At 36.6% G+C, this 23,452-nt stretch overlaps 1 protein-coding gene across 6 annotated transcripts in view; it reads right to left on the bottom strand.

Moving 5' to 3' along the window:
* RAB28 (RAB28, member RAS oncogene family) overlaps positions 1 to 23,452 on the bottom strand; it is a 60,757-nt gene that overhangs the window by 23,646 nt on the left and 13,659 nt on the right. For all 6 annotated transcript variants that reach the window (XR_010361472.1, XR_010361473.1, XR_010361474.1 and 3 more), the window contains exon 4: positions 16,120 to 16,249. Coding sequence is in view for 3 of the 6 variants with exons in the window: in XM_064418634.1 (XP_064274704.1) it covers positions 16,120 to 16,249 (130 nt within the window). In the remaining 3 variants the exon portion in view is untranslated. The remainder of the gene's footprint in view (positions 1 to 16,119; positions 16,250 to 23,452) is intronic.

Here is a 23,452-nt window from a genome sequence, read left to right as displayed (position 1 = left end):
TCTTTAGTAGTTTAAGCTACCATAATTGCAAATCAAAGGGATGATCCTGGCTTTTCCTGGGCTACTGGCTGAGCACTTCCACAGCTTCTCAAATGATAGCACCACTGCAGAAGAAAAGGAACACACATGTTCATTCAAAGAACTCCTCTTTGTTCTGCTCATTTGAGGCTGGATTAGTGAACAAAACTGACTCCATGCAGTGCTACCATGACTGCAGATGACAAAAGTGAAAATGGGTGAAGACAATCACGAAACCACCTCAGACCAGGCTGTGCTGTGGGAAATACATCACTGAGAACAGCTAAATTTGAACATAAGGTAAGCACTCTCATAAGTTTTTGTCAGGATTCATTTTGATTTGAAAATATTAAGTAAGTTAGGGTTCAGCTGGAACTTCTTTTTTTAAGCTTTTTAACATTTCTTTTCTAAAACTTCCTAAAACCAAAGGTGATTTTAAGAGTTTCTGCTTCATTCTATTTTTGTTTAACTTAGAGAAATCAGCTACATCTGACCTAAAGCAGAACTTTGTTGCTGAAACTGTATTTTCCCAGACTATTTGGTCAGTCATGACCTCAAACAGTGAAACAAACCCAATCTATTTTTTTATAGTTTAGAGTCCTCAAGGATCAGTAGTACTTCCTTTGCTAGGTTTGGAAAAGTAAAGGAGAATTTGCATCAAGCGAACAAGTCCCTTGCAAATAACCCCAAGACATTATCTACTAAAATTTTAGCACAGCCCTGGTGATGACCTAATTTCTCTGTGACTTAGAATACTCCTCCTCTTCTAATATACATTAAGAGTTTCCACAGGCACAGTTTCCATTGGTGAGGTGTTCTAAATTAGGATAGTAAATCAACTTTTTTAGCCAATGGTTAAACATTTGTTTAAGCCATCAATGACTAGTCTTTGATAAATTTATGTCAACATCAAAATTCCATTTAAAACATATTAATAAAATTACATTAAAGAACATGTTAGATTCTTAGAACCTTTCAGTATCACAATTTTCTTTAACATAGTCTAGGCAAGAGAGGGTTTTCAGAAGTGTCTGTGAGATTCATACTGGTTAAGAGCAGATACTTTAAAGAAAGACCTTTAGAAGGCCTAAAATTAACCAGGCACTACTGAGTACTCAGTATTTCTCTCTGTCCCCCAAACTTCTTAATTACTTCATCCAAAGACAATTGTATTGAAAAATAAATAAGACTGCAGAGCAACCACCAGAATCCAGATCACATTCTCTCACCTGCACTGTTCCAACCACCCAGCTACAAATACACAAAAACACAGCTACACAACCTAAGGCACTGAGGTCAGAATTGTAAGGATGTGTGGAGGTGTTTTGTTCACTGTCCTACAAGGTTCTTTGGAGCTTGGAGTTGGGGAGAAGGAGTTGTAACAGCTCGAGAGAGTGAATTTGGGGATTTTTTAAATCCAGTAGTTGAAGGTCTAGCATCGTCCACACCAGCAACTTCGGTTAAAGAGCGTTCAGCAGCAGGTACTGAGGCAGGAAAATAAGAAACAGTACAACTACAGTGATAACTCCTTGATACACACCCCACTTTGAGGCAGCCTGAGTTCTCAAGCATGACATTCCTGTTGCCAGGAATACAGCTGAAATGTTTTCTAGCCACTGGTGGGCCAGCCCTTCACAAGTCTCTGTGGCTCCTTTCTGAAGCCATGTGCACTTCTGGCTTCCACAATGAATAAGACTTCAACAATTTAGTTGTTTACCATGTGAAAAGTAATTCAATCTGTTTATTTTAAGCTTGCTGCTTAAACAAAAGGCATGAGATTTCCTTAGGTTTGTATTGAAAAGATGCCATCTAATTGCTCTCTACCCTCTTTTCATAGTTTTATACATCCATTTGTCTTTTTCTGACTTCTAGGCAACTCAATCTATTTTGCCCCTCCTCACATATAAGCTTTTTCATTCCTCTGGTCACCACTGCTCTCCTTTGTAAACTGGGATCACCTAAGTTTTTCTCAATTCTTGAGGATAATTCTGAGATTCAGATTCTAATCCCAGTCTTATCAGAGCTTTGCAGTTTGACACCAGAAATACACATTGTGTTAGGAGGAAATTACTCACTAGGCATTTTACTTGTCCTACTTGTTACTTCATTTCAGAAATGACAGTAGGAAATTTGTAGGGAATTCAAGCTAAACATAAAAATGAGATATCCAACAAACTGGAAGTGATAAAAAAGCTTTTTGGGTTCTTACTTTCTAATAATATGAAGTCAAAACATACTCAGACATATAAGGAGAGAACAATAACCAAGTAACTTTAAAAGAATTCACCTTGCAACTCAACTCATCTTCACCAGCTGCTCATACAAAGCAAATAAGGGCATATTCCAAAGACAGATGTGTTAAATGAATGCCACACCAAACCTTTGAACTTAAAATATTTGGCTGCACACCACAGGCCACACTGTTAGGAGCAAAAGTGATATTGAAGGTATTTCCATAAGTGTGGAAACCCCAACACAGCAAAGCAACAAGTACCAAGACCAGTGATGGCACCAGTTATGACAGACTGTAATCTGCTAAGATAAAAAGCCAACAGACACCCCAACAACCTCAACTAAATAAATAAAACTGCAGCTTTGAAGAAATGTAGCATCTCTGCTGCCACAAAAAACATTCAATGACTACACCTGAGATGCTCCCCAACTGTCTGAATACAATTCCACATGCAGATGCATGCTCTGACCAAGCACTGACACAGTAAGCTCAAGCTAAGTGAACTCAGTATGGCCCTGCCACAGGATAACCTGGGGGGACAAGTCCCACCTGCTCCAAGTGCCACCAGACATCTGGGAAGGCTTTGCAGCGACCATGTATCACTTACGGACTAGACCAGCTAGAAAAGGACAAAAAAATTGCTCAAACAAATCCCAGAGATATGTACACATGGATATTAGGTCATAGAGCATTTTACACTCTAGCCCCATGACCCCTAATATCAGTAAATACAAAATGTTCTTGAAGGAACGACTTTTTGCTTTTGCTCTTTCAGAAGGTGGATTGAACAAGGCAAAGTCTAAATCTTGCCTCTTTCTTTTAAACATTCAACATCAGATAAACTCTCTGCCTATTTCTGTCCAACTGATTTTAATCAGATTTAGTAACCTGGACTTAAAAAAGAGAAATCCTAGGATTACCTCAAAATACTTAAATCATGAGCAGGACTATAATGCTTGCAAAATATGGCACAAGGGAAGTATTATGCTTAGTCTTGGAACTTGGGAATTTCAATGAACAGGATCCCTCATTAGAATCAAATGGGGACAGATGTACTTACGTGTGGGTGGGCATGGGTGGACATCAGCCCCTCCAGCCTCTCTAATGAGCAATTTCCTCAGATTCAAAGAAAAATTTCATAAAAAGTTAAAGAGAAATGGCAACTTGCCTCCTATTACCACTGGCCTAACTGCTTGGGCTGCTGGTTCTATAAAAAAGGTTTTTTTCAAAGAAAATTATTGTTAAAACCATTTGGCTGAAAGTGAAGAGCTATTGAAAAGTACATTCAAACTGGCAGCTTGCTCTTAAAATTCCCCCCACCACTTTTATAAGTATCGTTTTGCTTGTGGCTTTTAACAGCTGTTCACACACGTCTAAGCTAGATGTGAACTTTTATTTTCCCAAAACTAAATGGGAAGCTTTAAACAGCATTTGATTTAATTTTTTTTTAATTAAAAGCGGAGGTTAAAAGGACTGTGGAAATGGATGATGCAGCTGTGCTGATGCTAGGGAAAAGAATTCCAGAACAAGAAGTGAGGTAGAGTAAACACACAAAATAAGTTTCCCTACACTAAGTGCACACCACACTGAAGGGATTTGATTAGCTAAAGAGAAGTTAACTCTATGTTTCTTCAGAAACATTTTGTAAAATTAAACTAAATTGTGTTTTTCAAATATAATAGAATTGTGATGTCTACTATGCTTTTCCCTTGGACCAATCCTAAAATAATTCCAGAATGAAGTGGCTTTACAGGTTCCAATGTTATTCACAAATTCATTTAGACACTCAAAAAACTCAGACACTCAAATCAGAACTAGCTCATTAATATCTCCATATATTTACTTTGGTTTGGTTATCAAAAGAATTGAACTTCCCCTATATTTAGACATCCTCTTGGAAGAATTAAATATTTAGAGTCACATTTGCAATGGTACTGAGAGACTGAAAGATGAAAGCAGGCATTCCTATGGGCACTTTTTAAAGTACCAAAGCAACTGGGCAACTAGGCAATAGTTTAAGCCCATTTGAAAACCCCACCAGACAGCAGTGTACATTTTTAAGAACCAGCATACTGACAAAAAGTCTGCCTTCTTGGCCTAATTACTTAATACGCAGCACTAAATACTAAATTCTAACAAAAAACACACAAAGAATAAAAATAGCACAGCTTATTTCTACTTGTACATGTTAAGTACAAAAGCACACTATGACAACATAACAATTCTGGATAGCAACATACATTTAAGGATTCATTCTACTAAAGTTCTTACAAAAACATAAAAGCAGCTCTAAGGCAGAAAATGCATAGGATTATGGAGGAAATACCACATTAATTCATGCAGATTATGTACCCTGTAGATTGTAACAGCTCCAAAAGAAATCTTCTTCAGTACACGAGTGGAGCTACTACTTAAACCAAAAGAATTTAGTAGTTCACCCATCAAGTTTATTCAAAGAAGCTGTTAGAACTTCTATAAGACATCCAATTGAGTAAAAAAGTATACAAAGTAAGCCACACGTCTCAAAACATAACTACTGAAAAGGAAGAAAAGAAGAGAAGAAGAAAAGAAGAAAAGAGGAAAAGAAGAAGAGAAGAAGAAAAGAAGAAAAGAGGAAAAGAAGAAGAGAAGAAGAAGATAAGAAGAAGAGAAGGAAAGGAAAGGAAAGGAAAGGAAAGGAAAGGAAAGGAAAGGAAAGGAAAGGAAAGGAAAGGAAAGGAAAGGAAAGGAAAGGAAAGGAAAGGAAAGGAAGGAAAGGAAAGGAAAGGAAAGGAAAGGAAAGGAAAGAAGGAAAGGAAAGGAAAGGAAAGGAAAGGAAAGGAAAGGAAAGGAAAGGAAAGGAAAGGAAAGGAAAGGAAAGGAAAGGAAAGGAAAGGAAAGGAAAGGAAAGGAAAGGAAAGGAAAGGAAAGGAAAGGAAAGGAAAGGAAAGGAAAGGAAAGGAAAGGAAAGGAAAGGAAAGGAAAGGAAAGGAGAAGAAAAGGAGAAAAGAAGAAAAGAAGAAAAGAAGAAAAGAAGAAAAGAAGAAAAGAAGAAAAGAAGAAAAGGAAGGGGAAGGAAAGGGAAAGGCTTGGTATATTGGGCTGATGAAGCAACACTTCCTGGTCATCTATGGATGAAAAGAAAACCAACAACATTAAGAGCATTGCCTTTGCACCAAGCACAAGGAACAAAGTTTAAAGAGTATGAAGATGAAAAAATGTAAGAAAAAGACAAGTAACCCAGCCTGGACAGCAGCGCCTAACAGAGAGAGGCAGATGGAAAATTACAGTGATACAGTCATTTGTTTGCTTCCCTTGTTCACCCACATACAAGAGGCTCACTATAAATATGAAAATCTGAACAAAACAACAAATCCAGAACATTCTAGTCAGGTCCAATAAAAAGTATTGCAGCCTGGATCCCTTTCTTGGTTTCCTCTGGGACAATAGCCTCTGGGATATTGTCTTTGATGACACAAAGCCTTCATTTCTGTTGGGTTAGTTCCTTGCTAAATCCAGGGCACAAATCAAGTCAAACAAATGAAATTACAGTCACAGGTGAAACATTTTATGCAGGTGCATGTAAATTACATTTGTACATTTTAACAAGTCAAAAGCCAAAAATAAAAATTCACCACAGGTAAACACAAGGATATAGCAAATCCTTGTTTGATATAGCAAAACATTAATGTTTCTGACCCTTCTATAAAAAAACTCCATGCTTTAAGAACTGATATTAATATACTGAACACCACTTGCAGATAAAATTATTCAGAGTGCACCAATTCATATTTTGCATTAGACAGAGCAGAAAGGAAACAATTTCCATAACCATGAAAATATTATAAGTCATTTTTTGTTTTATTTCCTAATAGTACTGTCCTCAGCACTACAAATAAACTAATTATAAGAGTATCACTCAATGGAAAGACAGAAAGAACTATCAATGACAATATACATTTTGCCAAAATATAGCTTCTTAATATTCCGTAAGTGAGCTGGAGAAAAAATTGGCCAAGCAACTTCAGAAATGGATACACACGACCAACCAACATGACACAGATTCACCCACACTACAAAATGTTCCAAAATGGATGGCATAGAAACAGAAAACGTCTTGCTACTACAACACATTTCTTTGTCCAAAGGACTATCAGATATCCTGTCTTTTCCCTACTGTCAGTTAGTATGAGCCTAAATGTATGAGAAGATCACTCCCAAAAGGTACACAGAAATTTTCTCGTCCTGAGAATTCTCAGCTGCAAGTGTTCCCCTCAGATTAAACAACTACAAAAGCATGTGGGTTTGCAACCTAATAAATAAGGCATAACACAGTGAAAGTAATCAAATTCAGATGAAAAGAAAGCATTCAAATGAAAAGTAATAATTTCCATCAATAAAGCAATATAATCTGTTTAGGACAAGGAAAGTGGTTTTATTGCACATTTGCTCAGTATTCCTTCTACACACTGGTTTCCTAATCACAGACTTTGTCAAGAACCTGACTTTATTTACTAATGGCAGGCTATTAGCAGTCTCTACTGCTTCAGAGAAAAACTGATGGCCTTCCAAAATGATCTGCTCTAGTTCAGTCTGAATTGCTGGACATGAAGCAAAAGGTAGAGAACAAAATATTATGACATGTGCTGTGCAGACCAAGCCTGATTCTGAAACAAGGCTTATGGCTAAAATCTCGGAAACAAATCTTGGTCACACTGATGTCAAAAGCCAAACAGTACCACTGAAAATTGAACTAGACACTCAGTTTTAAACTTTTGATTTTTCAGTTCCCTCTCAAAACAGATGAAATGTTAAAGCTTACCCTCACATGTCTGTCAATATGACAAAAAAGTAGGGAACTATTCCATGTAAACATCTCAATTAAAATAATCTTTCTATGATCATTTATTTCAAAATTAAGATATAAGGGATGTTAACCATTGTTTTGGTGACTGTGAAAGACTGTAAGTATGCTTCAATTTTAGAGAAACAATGTACAAGATATTTTTTCTGTCCAGTTTGCTCTCTAGCATCCTGCTTCCATTATTAGTTCATTGCCATGCTCTAAGCTGAAAAATATGAAGGAAACTGAAGTCTTGTTTCAGTGCTTTTGAAGGCAATGAGACTGCTTGGAACAAGTGAGGGTAAGTGTATATGGTGGGACTGTGACGTTGCTATAGTACTCTTTCATGAATAGTAATTACTCTGCAAGTGTGTAAAGCAGACAGGCCCCGTTGCATAAAGCTCAATGCAAGTTTTATGAACTGCAGAAAAGCATGATTAGTATGGGGGGAAAAACATGTTTCACACTTTTATTGTAAAGAACATGAGAATCTCACAGAAACTGCCAGAACAGATGTTCATAAATTGGGCCCTTAATCTGCAGCACTTTCCAGGTTTTAAGCTATATCCACTGGTCTGTAGAACATATTCCTCTCTTTTTAATATAATTCTTCTGTTTAGTTTTTTTAATAAATAAGTTTATGACTTTAGTAGTGTTGCCAGCTGTTCAATTTTGATTTACTGTCAGAGTCTGCTTTAATATATAGTGGCTTTTGTGGCTTACCCATATAGATTACATTTTAAGCTTCAAGATATCACTATAAAGCAGCTGGAAAAAGTGCTGGCTGTGCTCAGAAACCAGCATTATTGCCCTAGTGATCAACCACTGAAACATGCAACTAAACCAGTAACCATTCTCTAATAAACTTTTGTATACACCATTCCCAAAATAAAACTGCAAACCTTACAGTGTAAAAGCAGGTCATCTTAACACATGTACTTTAAGAAGTCAGCCCAATAAAATTGCTAAACTATTAATTAGGGCAATATATTAGCTAGCAATATATTGCTAGCTAATGACTGCTCTTTATTCTTTTCTTATATTGTTTCCTTTACTTCTACTGTGCAGCTTGAGAAAACTTAAAAAATAAAAGATTTTACAGCTGCTTTATGAAGTGCTTTCTAAAAATTTTCTTTAAAGCAGTACTGAATATTACTGGGAAAGAACTGTCAGTGTTCTTCACACTGAACCACTTTCAACCTCACAGAATTACAATACAACCTGACTAAGCTTCTTTTCTCCAGCATCTGCAAGTACACAGGGTAATGTTATTAAAATAAACTACCACAACAGTATACTTAGAATTAAACAATTAAACTCAAAAACTCTGGAAATTCTCTACAGCTGAACTAGTTCAGAAATATCAGTCAGAACTACTAGGGCTCATATATTACACTGAAAATTACTGGTTCTGATCAAAAATATTCCTTTTTCCATATAAAACTAACTCCCTAAAAAAATTCCAGTCAAGAGAACCAAACAGTTTGATTCAGAAAGATCAGTATGGTGCCTTGTGAGAGGAATTTTTTTGCTTGTCTTACACTTTTATTTTCTCTCAAGTTTAGACTTGCCAGTTGGACAGTATCCCTGCTGCACTACTCTCACAAAGTCCTATCATCCCTAAGGGGAAGGCCTTCCTACATCATGGAAGATATAATGGGAAAAACAAACATTAAACCAGCCTTTCTACCACAGCATCAGGAGCAAAGCCTGTAGGAGAATGAAGAATGAAGAGAAGCATAAAAATGCACATCCCATGAGACAATGCAGTGGCATCTCCAAAACAAAACACGTCAAGCTCCTGTAAATGTATGAAATAAAGTTTTAGGAAGTGACGGTCTCTCTTTCTGTCCACAGCATCAAAGGTGTGCTATCTGTACAAATCCTGGTTTTTCCAGCCTTCATGTTAAATTATCTACCACAAAAAAAAAATGCTTGGTTACAAAATCCAACAATTTAAAGCTGTCCTCAATACACATCATGATTATATCCCTGGATTTTTCCAAAGCAAGCCTTTCCCAAGGCATTTTACTGTTCTGTGTGTTCCATTCAACTACTTAGGCTGTAGCTTTTTAAAATTACTTTTTGTTTAGCATGTGAAACAAAAAGCAATAGTCCTGATGGCAGTTTTTAACTGGGATGACCTAGGTATGATTGAGTTCTCCAGTCAAAGTCAGAAAGAGTTAATGTTATTCCTCTTTCTGTACACATATTTCAAAATTTTAATAAATTCTACCATCTGTGGAATTCTACATACTAGCATTATACCAGTACAATATATTCCTATTATCATAGATAATTAGGTGAAAATATTGGACAATATTTACAGCCAAAGAAAATTCTCATAGTATACAGATTAAAAAAGGTAATCCAGAAGAATATTATAAACTAGGGGCGAGCAAGAAAACACCAGAGTGAACTTGGAGTAGCTTGTGAAATGTGCTCTGAATTTACACCCATGTAAACAACAAAGTTTCTTATCTTAAGCACTACATCTGAAAAAAATACTAGAGTTAAAAAACAAAAAATATGTCATGAAAATTTCATAGGGAAATCAGTATTTTTGAAACAGAAACTATGTACAATGTACATAAAGGCCTCCTCTTTTACAACCTTTTTTTAAATAAATAAATTAGATTACTAATTTACCATTCATCAGCACTGTATTCCACCCTCCTTAACCAACACATTTCAGTATATCTTAATTGTTTTTTAACTGAATTTATTGCGAATTCTTAGCTCTCTCCCTCAAAAACAAGCATATTTTGAAGTTATCCTCCAAACCACAACAGCTGGAAGCACAGAGTGTAAATAACAGCAACAATACTCTCTGCGTTTAACCAACAAGCTTATCTCAGTGATCTGTTTGATACTGGCTTAGCAGTGACTCCTGTGGTAACATCTTCACAGTCAAATATTACACACATATAAGGAAGGATACATCTTTTTTTATTTTTCAAATACCATTTTTCCCCTCAAAAAAACATGATCTATAAAATACACCAAAGTAGAATGCAGAAAGAAACTGCAGCACAATTGGTACCTCATCAAGACATACCTTCTCAAATACTGGAACAATGAAGAACTCATAACCATAAGTGCTTAATATGCTTAAGGCTGTATCAAAAAAGCCACACATTTAGTGGAGCACACGTTCCTGTACTGAAATGGGTATCATGACCCCACAGTGTCTCAGGAATGGAGCCATAACTGTGGGCTAAACTCGAAATGGTACCATTAATTTCCACTCCTCTAGCAAAACCCCAATAAACATGATGATGTCCTGACAATTATACAATTAAAAAACATAGATACAATGCATTCGCTATCATTTTTCTTCTTTGTTCTTCAATCTGCATGCACATCATTCATACTATACCACAAAGAAAGCAAAGGTTATCCATTGTGATTATTCCCCATATTAGCATAGACTATCCCTCATTCTCTAAACTAGAATTCTCTGAACTAGAATAATAACTGCTTACTTCCAATAAAAGTCTTAATTTTTTTTTTTTGGTTCATTGAAATCAGTAGAAAAAGCTGAAGTTTTCTCTGCTGGTTAGGAATAAATTTCTCTTCCATACTTTCTGCCCATCCAGAGTATCAAATATATTCAACTGCTACATGCATTTCAGTTGAAACACTGTACAACTGTTACTGCATTTATCAGTATTACTCTGAAGCTTTAAAAAAAGATTCATTTATTGACTTATCTAGCTTTTAAATAGAAAATAATGCTACAATAGCATTTGTCTTTTTCTCCATTTTGTCAAAAATCCTAATAGTAATGCCCTATTCACACTCGAAATTTGGTTATCCTCTCTCATCAACTTCCTTCAATAATAATATATGAGAATATATTTCCACAGTAGCTAATGGAGACATTCCTACAAATCAATGTGCTGCAGTGATACAGAAATAAAAGCTTACTTCACTGTAATGATGCTTCCAGACTTCCCTCAAGTCAGGTGGTTACTTGCAGTTAATGATCTGTGACATACCACACAAGTAGTCCTAAAAAGACTTATTATCCACTGCATGTGCAACAATATTTGCTTTATGGATGGCTAAATGAATGAAGACATTCAATGTAACTGTAAAAGTAAAATCAAAAGAAAACTTACAAGTAACATGTTTTCTTTGAGTAAAAGAGCTGTGAACATTTTCCATTAATACTTAACCTTTTGCTGGAGCAGTGCAACCACATATAATGCTTGAATCCATAAAGCCCAAGAGCTGCTCAGGGTTAACGCTGATTAACTACCCCCAATCAAATGTTATAACTTTTTAAAATTTCAGAGAGTTTCCCTCCACTAATGACATCGAAATTGCATTTATGTCATGTGGCAAAGGTAGAAGCAGGACAACCAGCAAAGAAAAAAATTCTGCCCCATTTTAAAAATAGGTATTTTTTTTCAGTCCAATAAAACAGACATGAATTTGACTGGGTTTTAGAACTATGTATATTATGCTCTACTGACTTCTATTAATATACTAATAGAAAAGAATAGCAAATTAACCTAAAATAAGCTCTGATCCAACAGCACAATATCTCCCATGTCTCTCAGACTGTGCAGACATCCACACATTTTCTGTTTATAATTTTTTTCATTTACTAGACTCAGCTTTTGTCCACCATATGTCCACCGTAGATTAACTATTCCCTTAGGTACAATTAGGGGCTTTCCATTTGTTGTAAGAAGACCTAAGTATGAAGGACGCAGCCAGAAAAAACATTTCTACCTAAACCAAAAACAGAAGCACATTCAGCCTGAACTATAGTTTATGCAGCATCTTTTTTTATTGGGCGTATGTCTACATTGCTAAATAAACCACAGACAAACTCCATGGAAACAGTAAGAGATCTCTCAGCATTTCATTTGTGTATTATTATAAAAGTATGATACATATACTGTTCTAACCTTTGTATTTAAACAGTTTACTTCTATTTGCATTTTTCAATGACATCACTACAGATTTTTTTCTCAATTTAAGCATAACTGTTAGAGAATGAGAATATATTATTTACTGGTACTTCTGTAGCACTGATGTTTGAGTTCCAGCTACACTAACAACAGTCTACCAGGTCCTTGAATTTGGTTGTGGTTCTTGGCTAGCCATAGCAGGCAAAACTCAAGTGCACAAAACAAAAATCTCAAGTGCAGCCTCAAGGCTTTACATACAGGAAGAAGAAACCATTTTATTCATCGTCACTAAATTTTTTTAAAAATGTAGCATAAGAACTGTTTATTAGTTGGAATAGTTCATGACCATTCTCACTTTGTTGTAAAAGCACTGTATGACCCAAATGAGAAAACATTTTTTCTGCAAATAGTTTGCACAGATCTAAACTGCCCCGGTTCAAATGAATGCAAATTCATTGATTTTCATAGAACTACACCTGTTTATGTCAGGACTCTGTCTAGCTGTACAAATCTCAAACTCAGACAAACAGTAACGTATCTTCTGTGTGCAAGTTGTGTATATTGTTCAGCTTCAACTCTGTCATGAACCCCAGACTGCAGCAGAACACAAATGAAAAAACAAGCTCACTACTAACAAATGCTATCTGGGCTTAATACAGGCATTTGACAAGGATTATTAATTATCTTTTGAGCAGCATGAGAAAAAGGATTCACCATCAAAAACTACATTGTACACATGCTTCAATAATGGCTGCAGCACTCTAAGTCCAGGAGTCTAAAAATTTGTCTTTAACCAGGTTAGTAATCAGCTTCTGTGTCCACTGCCTACTCATCCAAGAGATCGTTTAGTGAAGGATTCTGATAGAAGGCTCAGAGAAAAACCTGGGCTGATTTGCAGCCCTTTGCAACAGACACATTTATCACAGCAAGTCACATGAAGACTGGAGCCAGAATGGAATACATATGCACAGATCCTTTTAATCTTTCCTGCCAGGTGTTTTCCCTTCACAGACAATACAATATGGAAAGGTAAATGCTACACAAGAGCAATAAACTTTCCTTCTTTTGTTCTGTATAAAGTTCTGTAAGCTCAGATCCTTTCCGAAGAACAGCACTTGAGGCTCAAGCTCTGTCTACTAATCACAGTTTAGCAGACTTGTCCACATGGCAATTTAACAGACATAATTAAATACATCTCTTCAGCATGGATGGTACGCAGCCCTATTAATGTTAAGCTAAATATGATTTAGAATCAAAATCTTACAAGACAAATGCTTTCTCAGACAAGCAAGGTAATTTTTTCACTCAAAAATGTGTGTGCTCCCACTGCTACAGTAATACAGAGCACATTGAGACACTGAGTTGTAAATACAATATTATGGTGAATAAAAGATCATTTTTTACTTGTGGTTTTCTCTTCAATTAATTTAAGTTTCTTGTTAAAAGTTAACTTTTAATAAAGTAACCTGACCTTTGAAACAAATCCATAGGACTGCAATTTTCTATTAATCTTACAAGCTGGTTGAGACAAACATTCTATATATAATTTAGAACAGGATATCATTCTACATTTATTCAAATGAGTTGGTAAAATGATTGTAGCACCAGACAAGGTTTTCTTTTTAATGGAGTCTCTACAGGTAAGTAGTTTACTCTCCAATCCCAAAAGCATGTGTAAGGCTCAGGTGACCAGACCTGCTGCTGGCATACAGGAACTTTACTTTAATCAGGCATAAGACTCTAAAGAACAGGGGTCTCTGCATTAGCTGCTCAACACTTGTCTTAATTACAGGTGAAGGACTTTAAAAGGACAAGCCCACGGGAAGCAAGAACAGAAAACTGGGGTTGGTTGGGAGGTACAAGAGAATGAATGCACAGCTCTGAATTTAAATAAAACAGATTATCAAAGTGAGTATTAATAAAGAAATGTTCCGAGTACAACAGGGGAGACTAAGTATATAATGCAGCAACAGAGCCAAAAAGCAGACTGGGCAAGTCCCATGACCAGCCAGATTCACAACAGTACACAAAACACCAAATGTTAATTTGTATCTGGGCTGGAAAATGTTTCTTTCCGTGCTCAGATAAGATAGGTAAAAACATTTTACATTGTATGTAAGGGCAAGTTAAAGGGTATACTGAAATGTAACCTTTAAACTTCACGATGTAACAGCATACCACTTCCTGTTCAGAGATAGCACTCCAAGATCAATTAATCACGGCTAAGACGAACAAACGGTCAACATTCTTAATTAGTGTTGATGCATTCTCCTCTGTGCCCTCATCTGTCATGAAGATTGTTTAAAAATCTGAGTTATTAGTCTTTATTGAGGAGTGGATCTGGTTAATATCTCTAAGAACAGAAATCATTCATCTAGGCACTATACTCCGGTACCTGATAATTCCTACCCCCTATATAAGCTACAGATAACCACCGCCCTAAGACCATCTTGGCAGCTATAAATCAAAGTGAGTATAGCTCCCATGCAACCTGGGTTAATTTTTGTTTACAATATATCCACTGAAAATGCTGGCATGACACTTGAGGAGACTGCTTATAGATTAGTGCAGAAGAAAATACATAAAGCCATCAAGGTAGAAAGGAAGCAAACACATCAATCATATGAAACATGGTAAACCCTCTCTAATTCACACTTAGTGACTAGAAGATCCATTGTGATCACTGAACTTTATCAATACCTAATTTAAGCAAAGATAATAAGTGCACAAAACACAATTCATTCACTTGATAACCACCACAATCTCATTTATACCATACAAATCAAAGTATTTGACAGCAATATATATACAAAAGTTTCGAGTTATTGCATAGAAAATCTAAAACATGAAGTTAAAATTAACAGTGGTTAGTACTACTAAGCTAGTACTACTTGCTTTGCACTCTTAATTGGGTGTGCTTCCCAATTAAGAGTGCAAAGCCAGTAGTACTAGCAACAGAGATATAAACACACTTCAAATATACTTTATATTCAATAAGAATAAAATAACATAAGTTACTAGGAAAGCCAAATTTAAGATTCAATATCAGCTGTAAAATTCAGGATTATTAAGATCTTGTGACTTAGAATTAATAAGAAAAATTGGTTCTACATTAAATTTCAAATTAAATTCCTTCTGTTGTTCACAGAAGGAACAACAATCCACAGACAAAAATCTGGGGAAAGACAACAGATAATTGAACATCAGTGCAGAAAGTAGGTCTGGGCAAGATCTTCATTCAGATCAGCTTTCTACTCTCTGATCAAATGTGGAGGACAGCCCATAGAAAAAAAAAAAAGAATAAAGGTACAGGAAGGAAAAAATAATGAAAACTGAAACTAAGCACCCAGAGGGAGCAACAACAGCTTAAATAAAGTCCTGGTCTTACAACAGAGATCTGCATTTCTGAAGCTCTTGCTCTCCCAATTTTTTTTAATAAATTAGTGGGTAATGACACACCTTCATCTAAAAAAAAAAAGAGAGGTGGGAAGGTCCAGAATTGATTATATGAAGTGACATATTTTGGCGGTCAGAAGAAAACTATTATATCATACTTATGTGATCACAAAAAGAATCCCAAAACAAAAAAAAAATCCCAAAACAACACAAATCACCTGATGTGCACAACTACAGATAACGTTTAAAAAAAAATCTCATAAGCAACTCCTAAGTATTATAGTTTTTTAAACATATACCAGTAGTTAATCCAACAGTCTCTTAACACACAGAATCATGAAATACACCTTTTACTACATCCAGAAATGCTCTCCATTGCCATGGCTATATCCTGGGGCACTACCAAATTCAAACACGGGTGAGTGATCTCCCTACTCCTGTGTGCTGCTCTCCAAACAAAGAGGACACAGGGAGAGAGGCTGCAGCAAGCAGCATGATACAGCAAGTCCCATAACATAATCTATCTGCCCAGAGCCATAATTCTGAAGTATACCCAAATATGTCATCTGTACACAGCAAAAACACACAGCATAGTATTTAGTTGCATTTTATTAAGTATACATATATATAATATATATATATATAAATATATACCTTATGTCATTTCTTCGATAGCAAACCACATCCAGACTATTTCAATTAATATGTAAATATGAGTAACTTACTTTTATTTCCAACCAAGGCCACAAGTGGCTGTGTTTCTGATCCTTCATTCACTTTTTTTACCACATTATACCAGTCTTCCAAATTTTCAAAACTCTGGCCATTGGTAATATCATAAACCAAAAGAATGCCCTAAATAAAAAGACACGTTTAAAATGTTACAGATTATAAAAGAATTTAGCATTGTAAGATTTGCATCAGTCTAAATTATTATTGTCATAGAATAGAGCATTAACAAATAGTGGCATAATATCTTTTGAGGCTCAGTTAAAGGAATTATAAATTTCTATACTATACACATTATTACAGTATTTCTCCTGCATTTCATGTGTCCAAATGCATGTTTAGGAAAAAAGTGGCAACACAGTCAAAAGCACAATTAGTTGTATCAGAAATAATACAAACTGCATATGCTTTATGATAAACCCAAAATAGCATTTCACACTAACAGGAAGATAAAAATTATACTGGAGAAGGTATTTTATTTTAACAAATATTAGTTACAGCTTCAATGTTCCCTTTTTTGAAAAAAAAAAAGGCAGTTCAATTGTACATTTCTGCACATTGTCTCTGATGCTTTTGCTGTCTTTTGGGGATAAAGGCCAAATTCCATTCCTTCAGTGTTGCAGAAGATAAGTAAGAAGTACTGGCAAGCTTTAAACTTTCAAAAGAGAACCTAAAAACATGGTGAGAACTCAAAAAGGACTTCCATATATTTCAGAGGGCTTGGGCCAACAGGTGACAAATAATTAAAGCAGACACTGCTGATGTTTCGTCAACACAAATATCCAAAAATAAAGCACAGCCTATTAACAGTCCAAATGTCATCCCCGTCCCCTCCACAATTCTAAGATCAGCTCTCAGATCTTATTGAGTCTTCTGCCCCTGCTTTCCACTACACCCTAATAAAATCAGTATCTTGTAAATGAGGAGTAAAGTCAGAACTGGTTTCAGGCACACTTGTTGGAGTCCACACCTGGCAAAAAATCCCCTACATCTGCACACTGTTTCTCACAGGAAATTTTCAAAAATATTCTGAAAAAACAGTATGGTCCATACAAAAATAACTGAGTCAATGACCTACTGTCAACAGAAAAGATTTTTCAAGGTTTTTCAGGCTTTTGTCTGGACCCAGTTTTAACTGATAGTTAAAAAGAGGAGTGCCTTAGATCACAAAACAGTGTACACTTAATAATTTCACATTTGGCAACAAATTAATATAGACTACAAGACTATTTGAGGAGAGTTCAGATTCTATGATGACAAACAGCGTAAAAATAATAAGATGCAATTCAATAAATACTATGACAAGTTCAAAGGAAGCAATAATCAAGTGCACAATAGGAAGCATCTGGCTCTGTAGCAGGTTCCATATAATAGGAACAAGGAGTTACAGCTCACAGCTGAATATGTCGAGCTTATTTTGCAAATATCACACTTGCATAAAACATTCCAGATGAAATAATGTATCCATCTTTGGACACTTGAATGTCAAAAAAGGGTACAAAAGAAGAAACCAGTAAACAGTATCATAGGTTTGGAAACCATGACTGACATGGAAAAAAGTGGGAAAAGAAACCTGACTGCCTCAACAAACATATGACTTATGGTACGCATGATGATGCTGGTATGAGTTTTAAGAGAAGATGACAGGAGTTCTCTTTGTGTACGCTTTTACACATAGTTTGCAGAAGCAACTAAATTGGGAAAACCAGCCAGTGTGCCCGAGGGCAGGGTTACCACAAAGGGGTATGTAGACACACTCAAGGAATGGGTGAACAGGAACCTTTCCACATTCAACAAGGACAAGTGCAAAGTCCTGCAGCTGGGAAGGAATGAACAATACAGGCTGAGGGGGGTAATACATGACTGGCTGGAGAGCAACTGAAAATGACCTGCAGGTCTTGTCAGACAGCAGACCAAATCCAAGCCTGTGGAGACCCTGAGAAGCATTTCCTTGGTTAGAGAGACACAAGAAGCTTCCCTCAAGAGCTGTTCAACCCCATTGGCTCCTTCCCTTGTTCCTATGTCCCTCAGCCATTCCCTCCCTATTCCCCCACTGGCCCCCATCTTTGTACTGCCCCATACCATAGTTCAGCCCCTACCTCTAGATACACAGGGATCTGGACTCTCCCAATGAGTTCTGCCCTTGGACCCCGAACATCTCACCACACGGCTAAATTAAACATCTGTGGATACTATGCAAAGGCCCTTTTTGGTTCCTTACCCTGGATTTTACTAGCAGCTATTCTGGCTGCAACATGAGCCAGCAACATTCCCTGGCAGCAAGGATGGCCAACATGATCCTGGGCTGCATTAGCAGGAGTACAGCAAACTTTTCCACTCAGCACTTGTTGGATCATATCTAAAAGAACACACCCAGTCAGAACACATCTTTAGGCCCCTCAAGACATCAGAAAAGTGGAGTAACTTCAGCAGAGAGCTAGCAAGATGATCACAGCCTGGAGCACTTGTTTTATGAGGAAGAGATGAACAAACCCAAATTCTTCAGCATGGAGAGGAAGCAGCCCTGGGAAGACCTAAAAGCAGGCTTCCCATACCCATGAGGAAGCAATGAAGGAGATAGAGCCAGACTCTTCACAGCAGTGTACAGCAGGATAAAACTCAGTGGGCATAAGCTGAAATAAGAGAAATTCAAACCATAACTAATGAAAAGCTTTTTCACCGTGAGGAAAATAAAGCAGGTTGACCAGAGATTGCTCAGTCTCCATCCTTTAAAGTTTACAAGCAGGAACTCAATAGACCCTCGAGTAGCCTAGCTCCATCTCTCAGTTGACCCTACTTAGAGAGTGTTTTATTTCAACCTCCTGACACCCTTCCACCCTGAACTTTCTTATGAATCTGTGATCAATACAACATGTAGTGATAGGTTTAACTCACAGCAAGAAGATTATAGCAAGAGTACTAAAAACAAGCAAATAAACAAAACAAAAAACCCTATGGAGACTGTAAGAATGGCAAAGCTCTGAAACACACCACCTATAACAGTCACCAACACTGGAAAAAATTTTGAAGGTTGATAAAAGTCTTTACACATGGATAGCTTTGAAGGAGGGTAACAGATCCTATTGAGATCCCTCCAACTTCTACTTTCTTATGGCAGTAATACCAATCTATCTCATTTCTTCCAATGTGACCAACTCCTTGGCAAACCTGAGTTTTTGTTCCTTATATTTATATAGTTGCTATTAATTTCTGAGGAACAGCTTTCATCAGTTCCTTCAGGGAAATTAAGAATTATGACACACAACTTTCCCCTTGCTATCTTTCCTTCTTTACTAATCAAATATAATATTAAATATCCACTTCCCTCCTCCAATTTTGGTGCAATTTATTGCCTAATATCTTGTATCTCTAAGTTCTTCTCAGTTAATTCCTCCTGACTATTTTTATAACTACCCAAATGCCTGGGCACTTGGTATTAAATTGTCAAATTAAATTGTCTCATAATCCAAGTTTTGCTCTAGGAAGGACATATTTATGTTATTAAATACTCAGTGGAAAAGAAACTCAATCTAAAGGATAGGATAAGGTAAAGGTTAAAAAAAATGCCAGCTATAATGCTGGAAGTTGTAAATGAGAAAAGAGCACACAGCAATGCTTCTTTCATCAGCTGTCGAGTTCTCTCACCAGTTTGCAGAAGAACAGATTATCTAAACCATCTTCAACACTAATCAAAGTTTGATGGAAAAAAATAAAAAAAGTGTGAGCATTTAACGTTAGCCAACTCTTTCTAACCAATTCTTCATCAAAATTCTACTCTGCCTCATGTTCTCTAGACAACAGTAGCCTACCTACCCCTTTGGATAAAAGGGTATTCACAGTGGATTTACCATCAAATAAATCATTTAACAAAGTTTGCAACTACAGCTGACTTAACTTCCATTTGGTCCTTTTCTATGTGATCTAAAACACTGCTTCTAAAGCACATTCTTTTATTGAACTTTTTTTTAGTCTTGTCAATATTTGCTGCACTTGCAAAAAACAAAGATGGCAGGTATCATATAGATGTAAAAAAAAGGCAGCATGGCATCCAGGTCATAAAGAATACTTTCTGCTTAGATTTTCACCACAACAGCACTCTATAAGCAACTTAATATATGTAATTAATGAAGGACTAGTCACAAATCCATGGCTAAAATTTATTATATCTTTTTCTTTTATTTAACAGGAAAATCAATAATTGCTTTCAAAAAAAGAAAAAAAATACATCATATTTTCCACAAAGTTACAGTATATGGAGTACAGACCAAGTAGACAGCATAAAAGCTGTTGTTTCCCTATTATGTGTGAGGAATTAAGGAGGAAAATTAACACTGGCATTTTTACACAAAAGTACTGTATTTCCCTGCCATGAAAAAGGTTTGAAACACATGGTAGACGACATGCCAAGAACAGCACATTGATTCTCTAGTCTCCAGCAACATGGTGAATAGTCCCTGCTTGCATAATTACACTCCACTAAGAGAGACATTTTGCCTATGTTAGTGCACATGTGAGTGCTTTTTGTTTAGGAATTATAGAGCATTTTCAAAAATAGGTCACTGGAAACTGAGAATATTACAGAAATTATTTGCTGCTCCCTGGAGAATGTAGAGCCTGCAGTACTCCTATTAACAAGCCAATTTATGATGTAGCATATGCCAGATCTTAAAGATAATTTAAGCTAGATATGTGGGTAGGGGCAGCAATTACAGGTAAGCTATGAGAGTGCTTCTGAAAGATTTACCACGCAAACAGCAGCAGCCTTATTTCAAAACTGAAGTGCTAGTATGGAAGTGCTGTAACCAGGCAATATATTTGTACTGATAATCAAAATTTAAGACACGCCAAGTTTATGTCAAGATCTGTCACAATAAAAGGAAGCTAGAGAAAACAATAATTAAAAACATATATTTTCTTCTTCATTTAGCCTCAGCTACCCTCATCCTATGACTGACTTTTGCACTAAGGAACTAAATTTTCAAGTTTTCATTCATATTATATAATAAGCCAGGCCAAAATTCTAGAGTTTTTTTTCTAGCCACAGAATATTAATTTAGCAAAGAGCAACTTAATTGTTGCAGAAATGTGCAAATGAAAACAGAGTTTTTGTAAATGAAAGCAGCTTACAGACCACACATACTTAACCACTCCTTTCTGTGCTGATACTGAGGACGTGGTCACTCAAACACATGTGATTAACTTGCCATAATTGAATTATTTACTCTCTATCAGTACAGCTGTGGCAACTGACTACACAGTTACTGTAAGCATCTCTCAATTCTGAGGTCAATGTGGTATTTTTAAATAGCTTTCAGTCAAGTGTTGATTATTAACACCCTTTATTTATAAAGAACAAAGGGCTCTTCTTTTCCCCACTGCTTGCAGAGTTCTTCTGCCCCACCACTGAAATTCAGCTACCAAAATAGGATGCAGCTCTAAATGAGCACTATCAGAGGAAAAAATGAAAAATGTGCAGGGAGAAAGCAACTGCTTAAAGACAGAAGTGAACTGCAATTTCTCCAACTGCAACCAATGCAACTTCTCATGCTCAAATCTGCCACTCTTTTTTTAAACCATGGCACAAGAAATAGGGGATCTCAATCAAAATATGGCATCTTAACACTAATCTAACCAAAAGATCTATCTTAGAGAATTGATTAATCTCTCATTAGAGAGAAAGACACCTCTAATGGCAAGATTTTTGCGGTGAAGTTTAGATAGATGCTCCATTTACTCTTGTTGATGTTCTGATCAAATTTCAACCAAGATCAGGTGAACTGCAGACCATAATCTTTTCAGTTGCTGGAGATTCTCTAAACTTCCCTCTCCAGCTGGCCATAGAATTTTAGAAGTAGGCCATACACAAAAATAAGAATTTAGCAACTTATGTTTTCCAAAACTCACAATGACCAAATAGACAGAAATCTACACAAGGCTACGGGCAACTGCCAATACTGTATAAAGGCACAGCACATGCCATAGATATGCTACAAGCAATTCCACACATGTACTTTAAATCTGAATTATTTAGATTTGAAGAACACACAAACACAATTTCTGCTTTGACAATAATCTGCCTTATCTGTATCCATACAGCTTGTGTACTTTATAAACAAGTTCAAAATCTCACCACACATGCTGACCAAGTGCACATCATAGGCAGATACACTTTTTTTGTAGCTACCTTCACTCAAGTTACTTCAATATTTTAAAGGCTCTCTTGCACTGGGGAACCCCAAACTGAACACAGTACTTCAAATGTAGCCTCAAAAATGTCAGAGAGCATGATACTCACTTTCCTTGATTTGACTACTTCATTCTTACTAACATAGATCAGTACTCAATTAGCTTTTACTCTTGCAAGCATGCATTGCAAAGTCCCATTCAACTGTTTTTTTACCTCAATAAGACATCCATCCAAGAGCTTTTTCCTCCAAAACCATTTCACAGAATGCCTGAGGTTGGAAGGGACCTCTAGAAGTCATTTGGTTCAATGATCCTGTTCAAGCAGTGTCACCCAAAGCCAGCTGCCCAGGACCACATCTAGACTGCTTTTGAGTATCTTTGAGGATGGAGACTCTACAACCTCTGTGGTCAACTTCTGCCAGTTCCCCACAAAAGAAAACATGTTTCCTGATGTTTAGAAGGAATCGCCTCTGTGTCAGTTTGTGCCTATTGTCTGGTTCTGTCAACAGACACTAGACAAAAAAGCCTGTTTCTCTCTTCCTTGCACCCTTCCTGCATGGTGTATATGTAGTGATTAGCCTTCTATTCTCCAGGCTGAACAGTCACAGCTCTCTCAGCCTTTCCTCACAGGAGAGATGCTCCAGACCATTAGCCACCTTTGTGGCCCTTCACTGCACATTTTCCAATTGATTCCCAGCTGCATAAGATTATTCTGTACCAGCTGCAGGACTTGGCATCTGTCATCAGCTGAACCTCACAAGGTTTCTGTTGGTCCACTCCTTCTGTTGGTCATGGTCTCTCTCAGCAGCAGCCCTACACTCCAGCACAGTGACCATTCCTCCCCAAACTGGTAATATTGGTAAACTTACAAACAATATTTTGCTCCACTGATAAAAGAATTAGTAAAAGACACAACCCCAGTACCAACCCTTAAGAAATAAAGCTTATAATCAGGCATCAGTAAGACACTGAGCTATAGACCTTTAAATCCAGCTGTCCATTCAGATTTTCAGTAAATTTATGGTCCACCCATTCCACTTGTATCCCTACATATTATACTAATATTATGGGAGATTATGTCAAAGGCCCTGCTAACGTTAAGATAAATTACATCCACTGCTCTCCTCTCCACACAGCTAACCA

The sequence above is a fragment of the Passer domesticus genome, chromosome 4, assembly GCF_036417665.1.
Source record: "Passer domesticus isolate bPasDom1 chromosome 4, bPasDom1.hap1, whole genome shotgun sequence".
NCBI classification, from domain to species: domain Eukaryota; kingdom Metazoa; phylum Chordata; class Aves; order Passeriformes; family Passeridae; genus Passer; species Passer domesticus.
The sequence above is the reverse complement of the archived record's forward strand: the minus strand, read 5'-3'. Positions and strand labels throughout refer to the sequence as shown.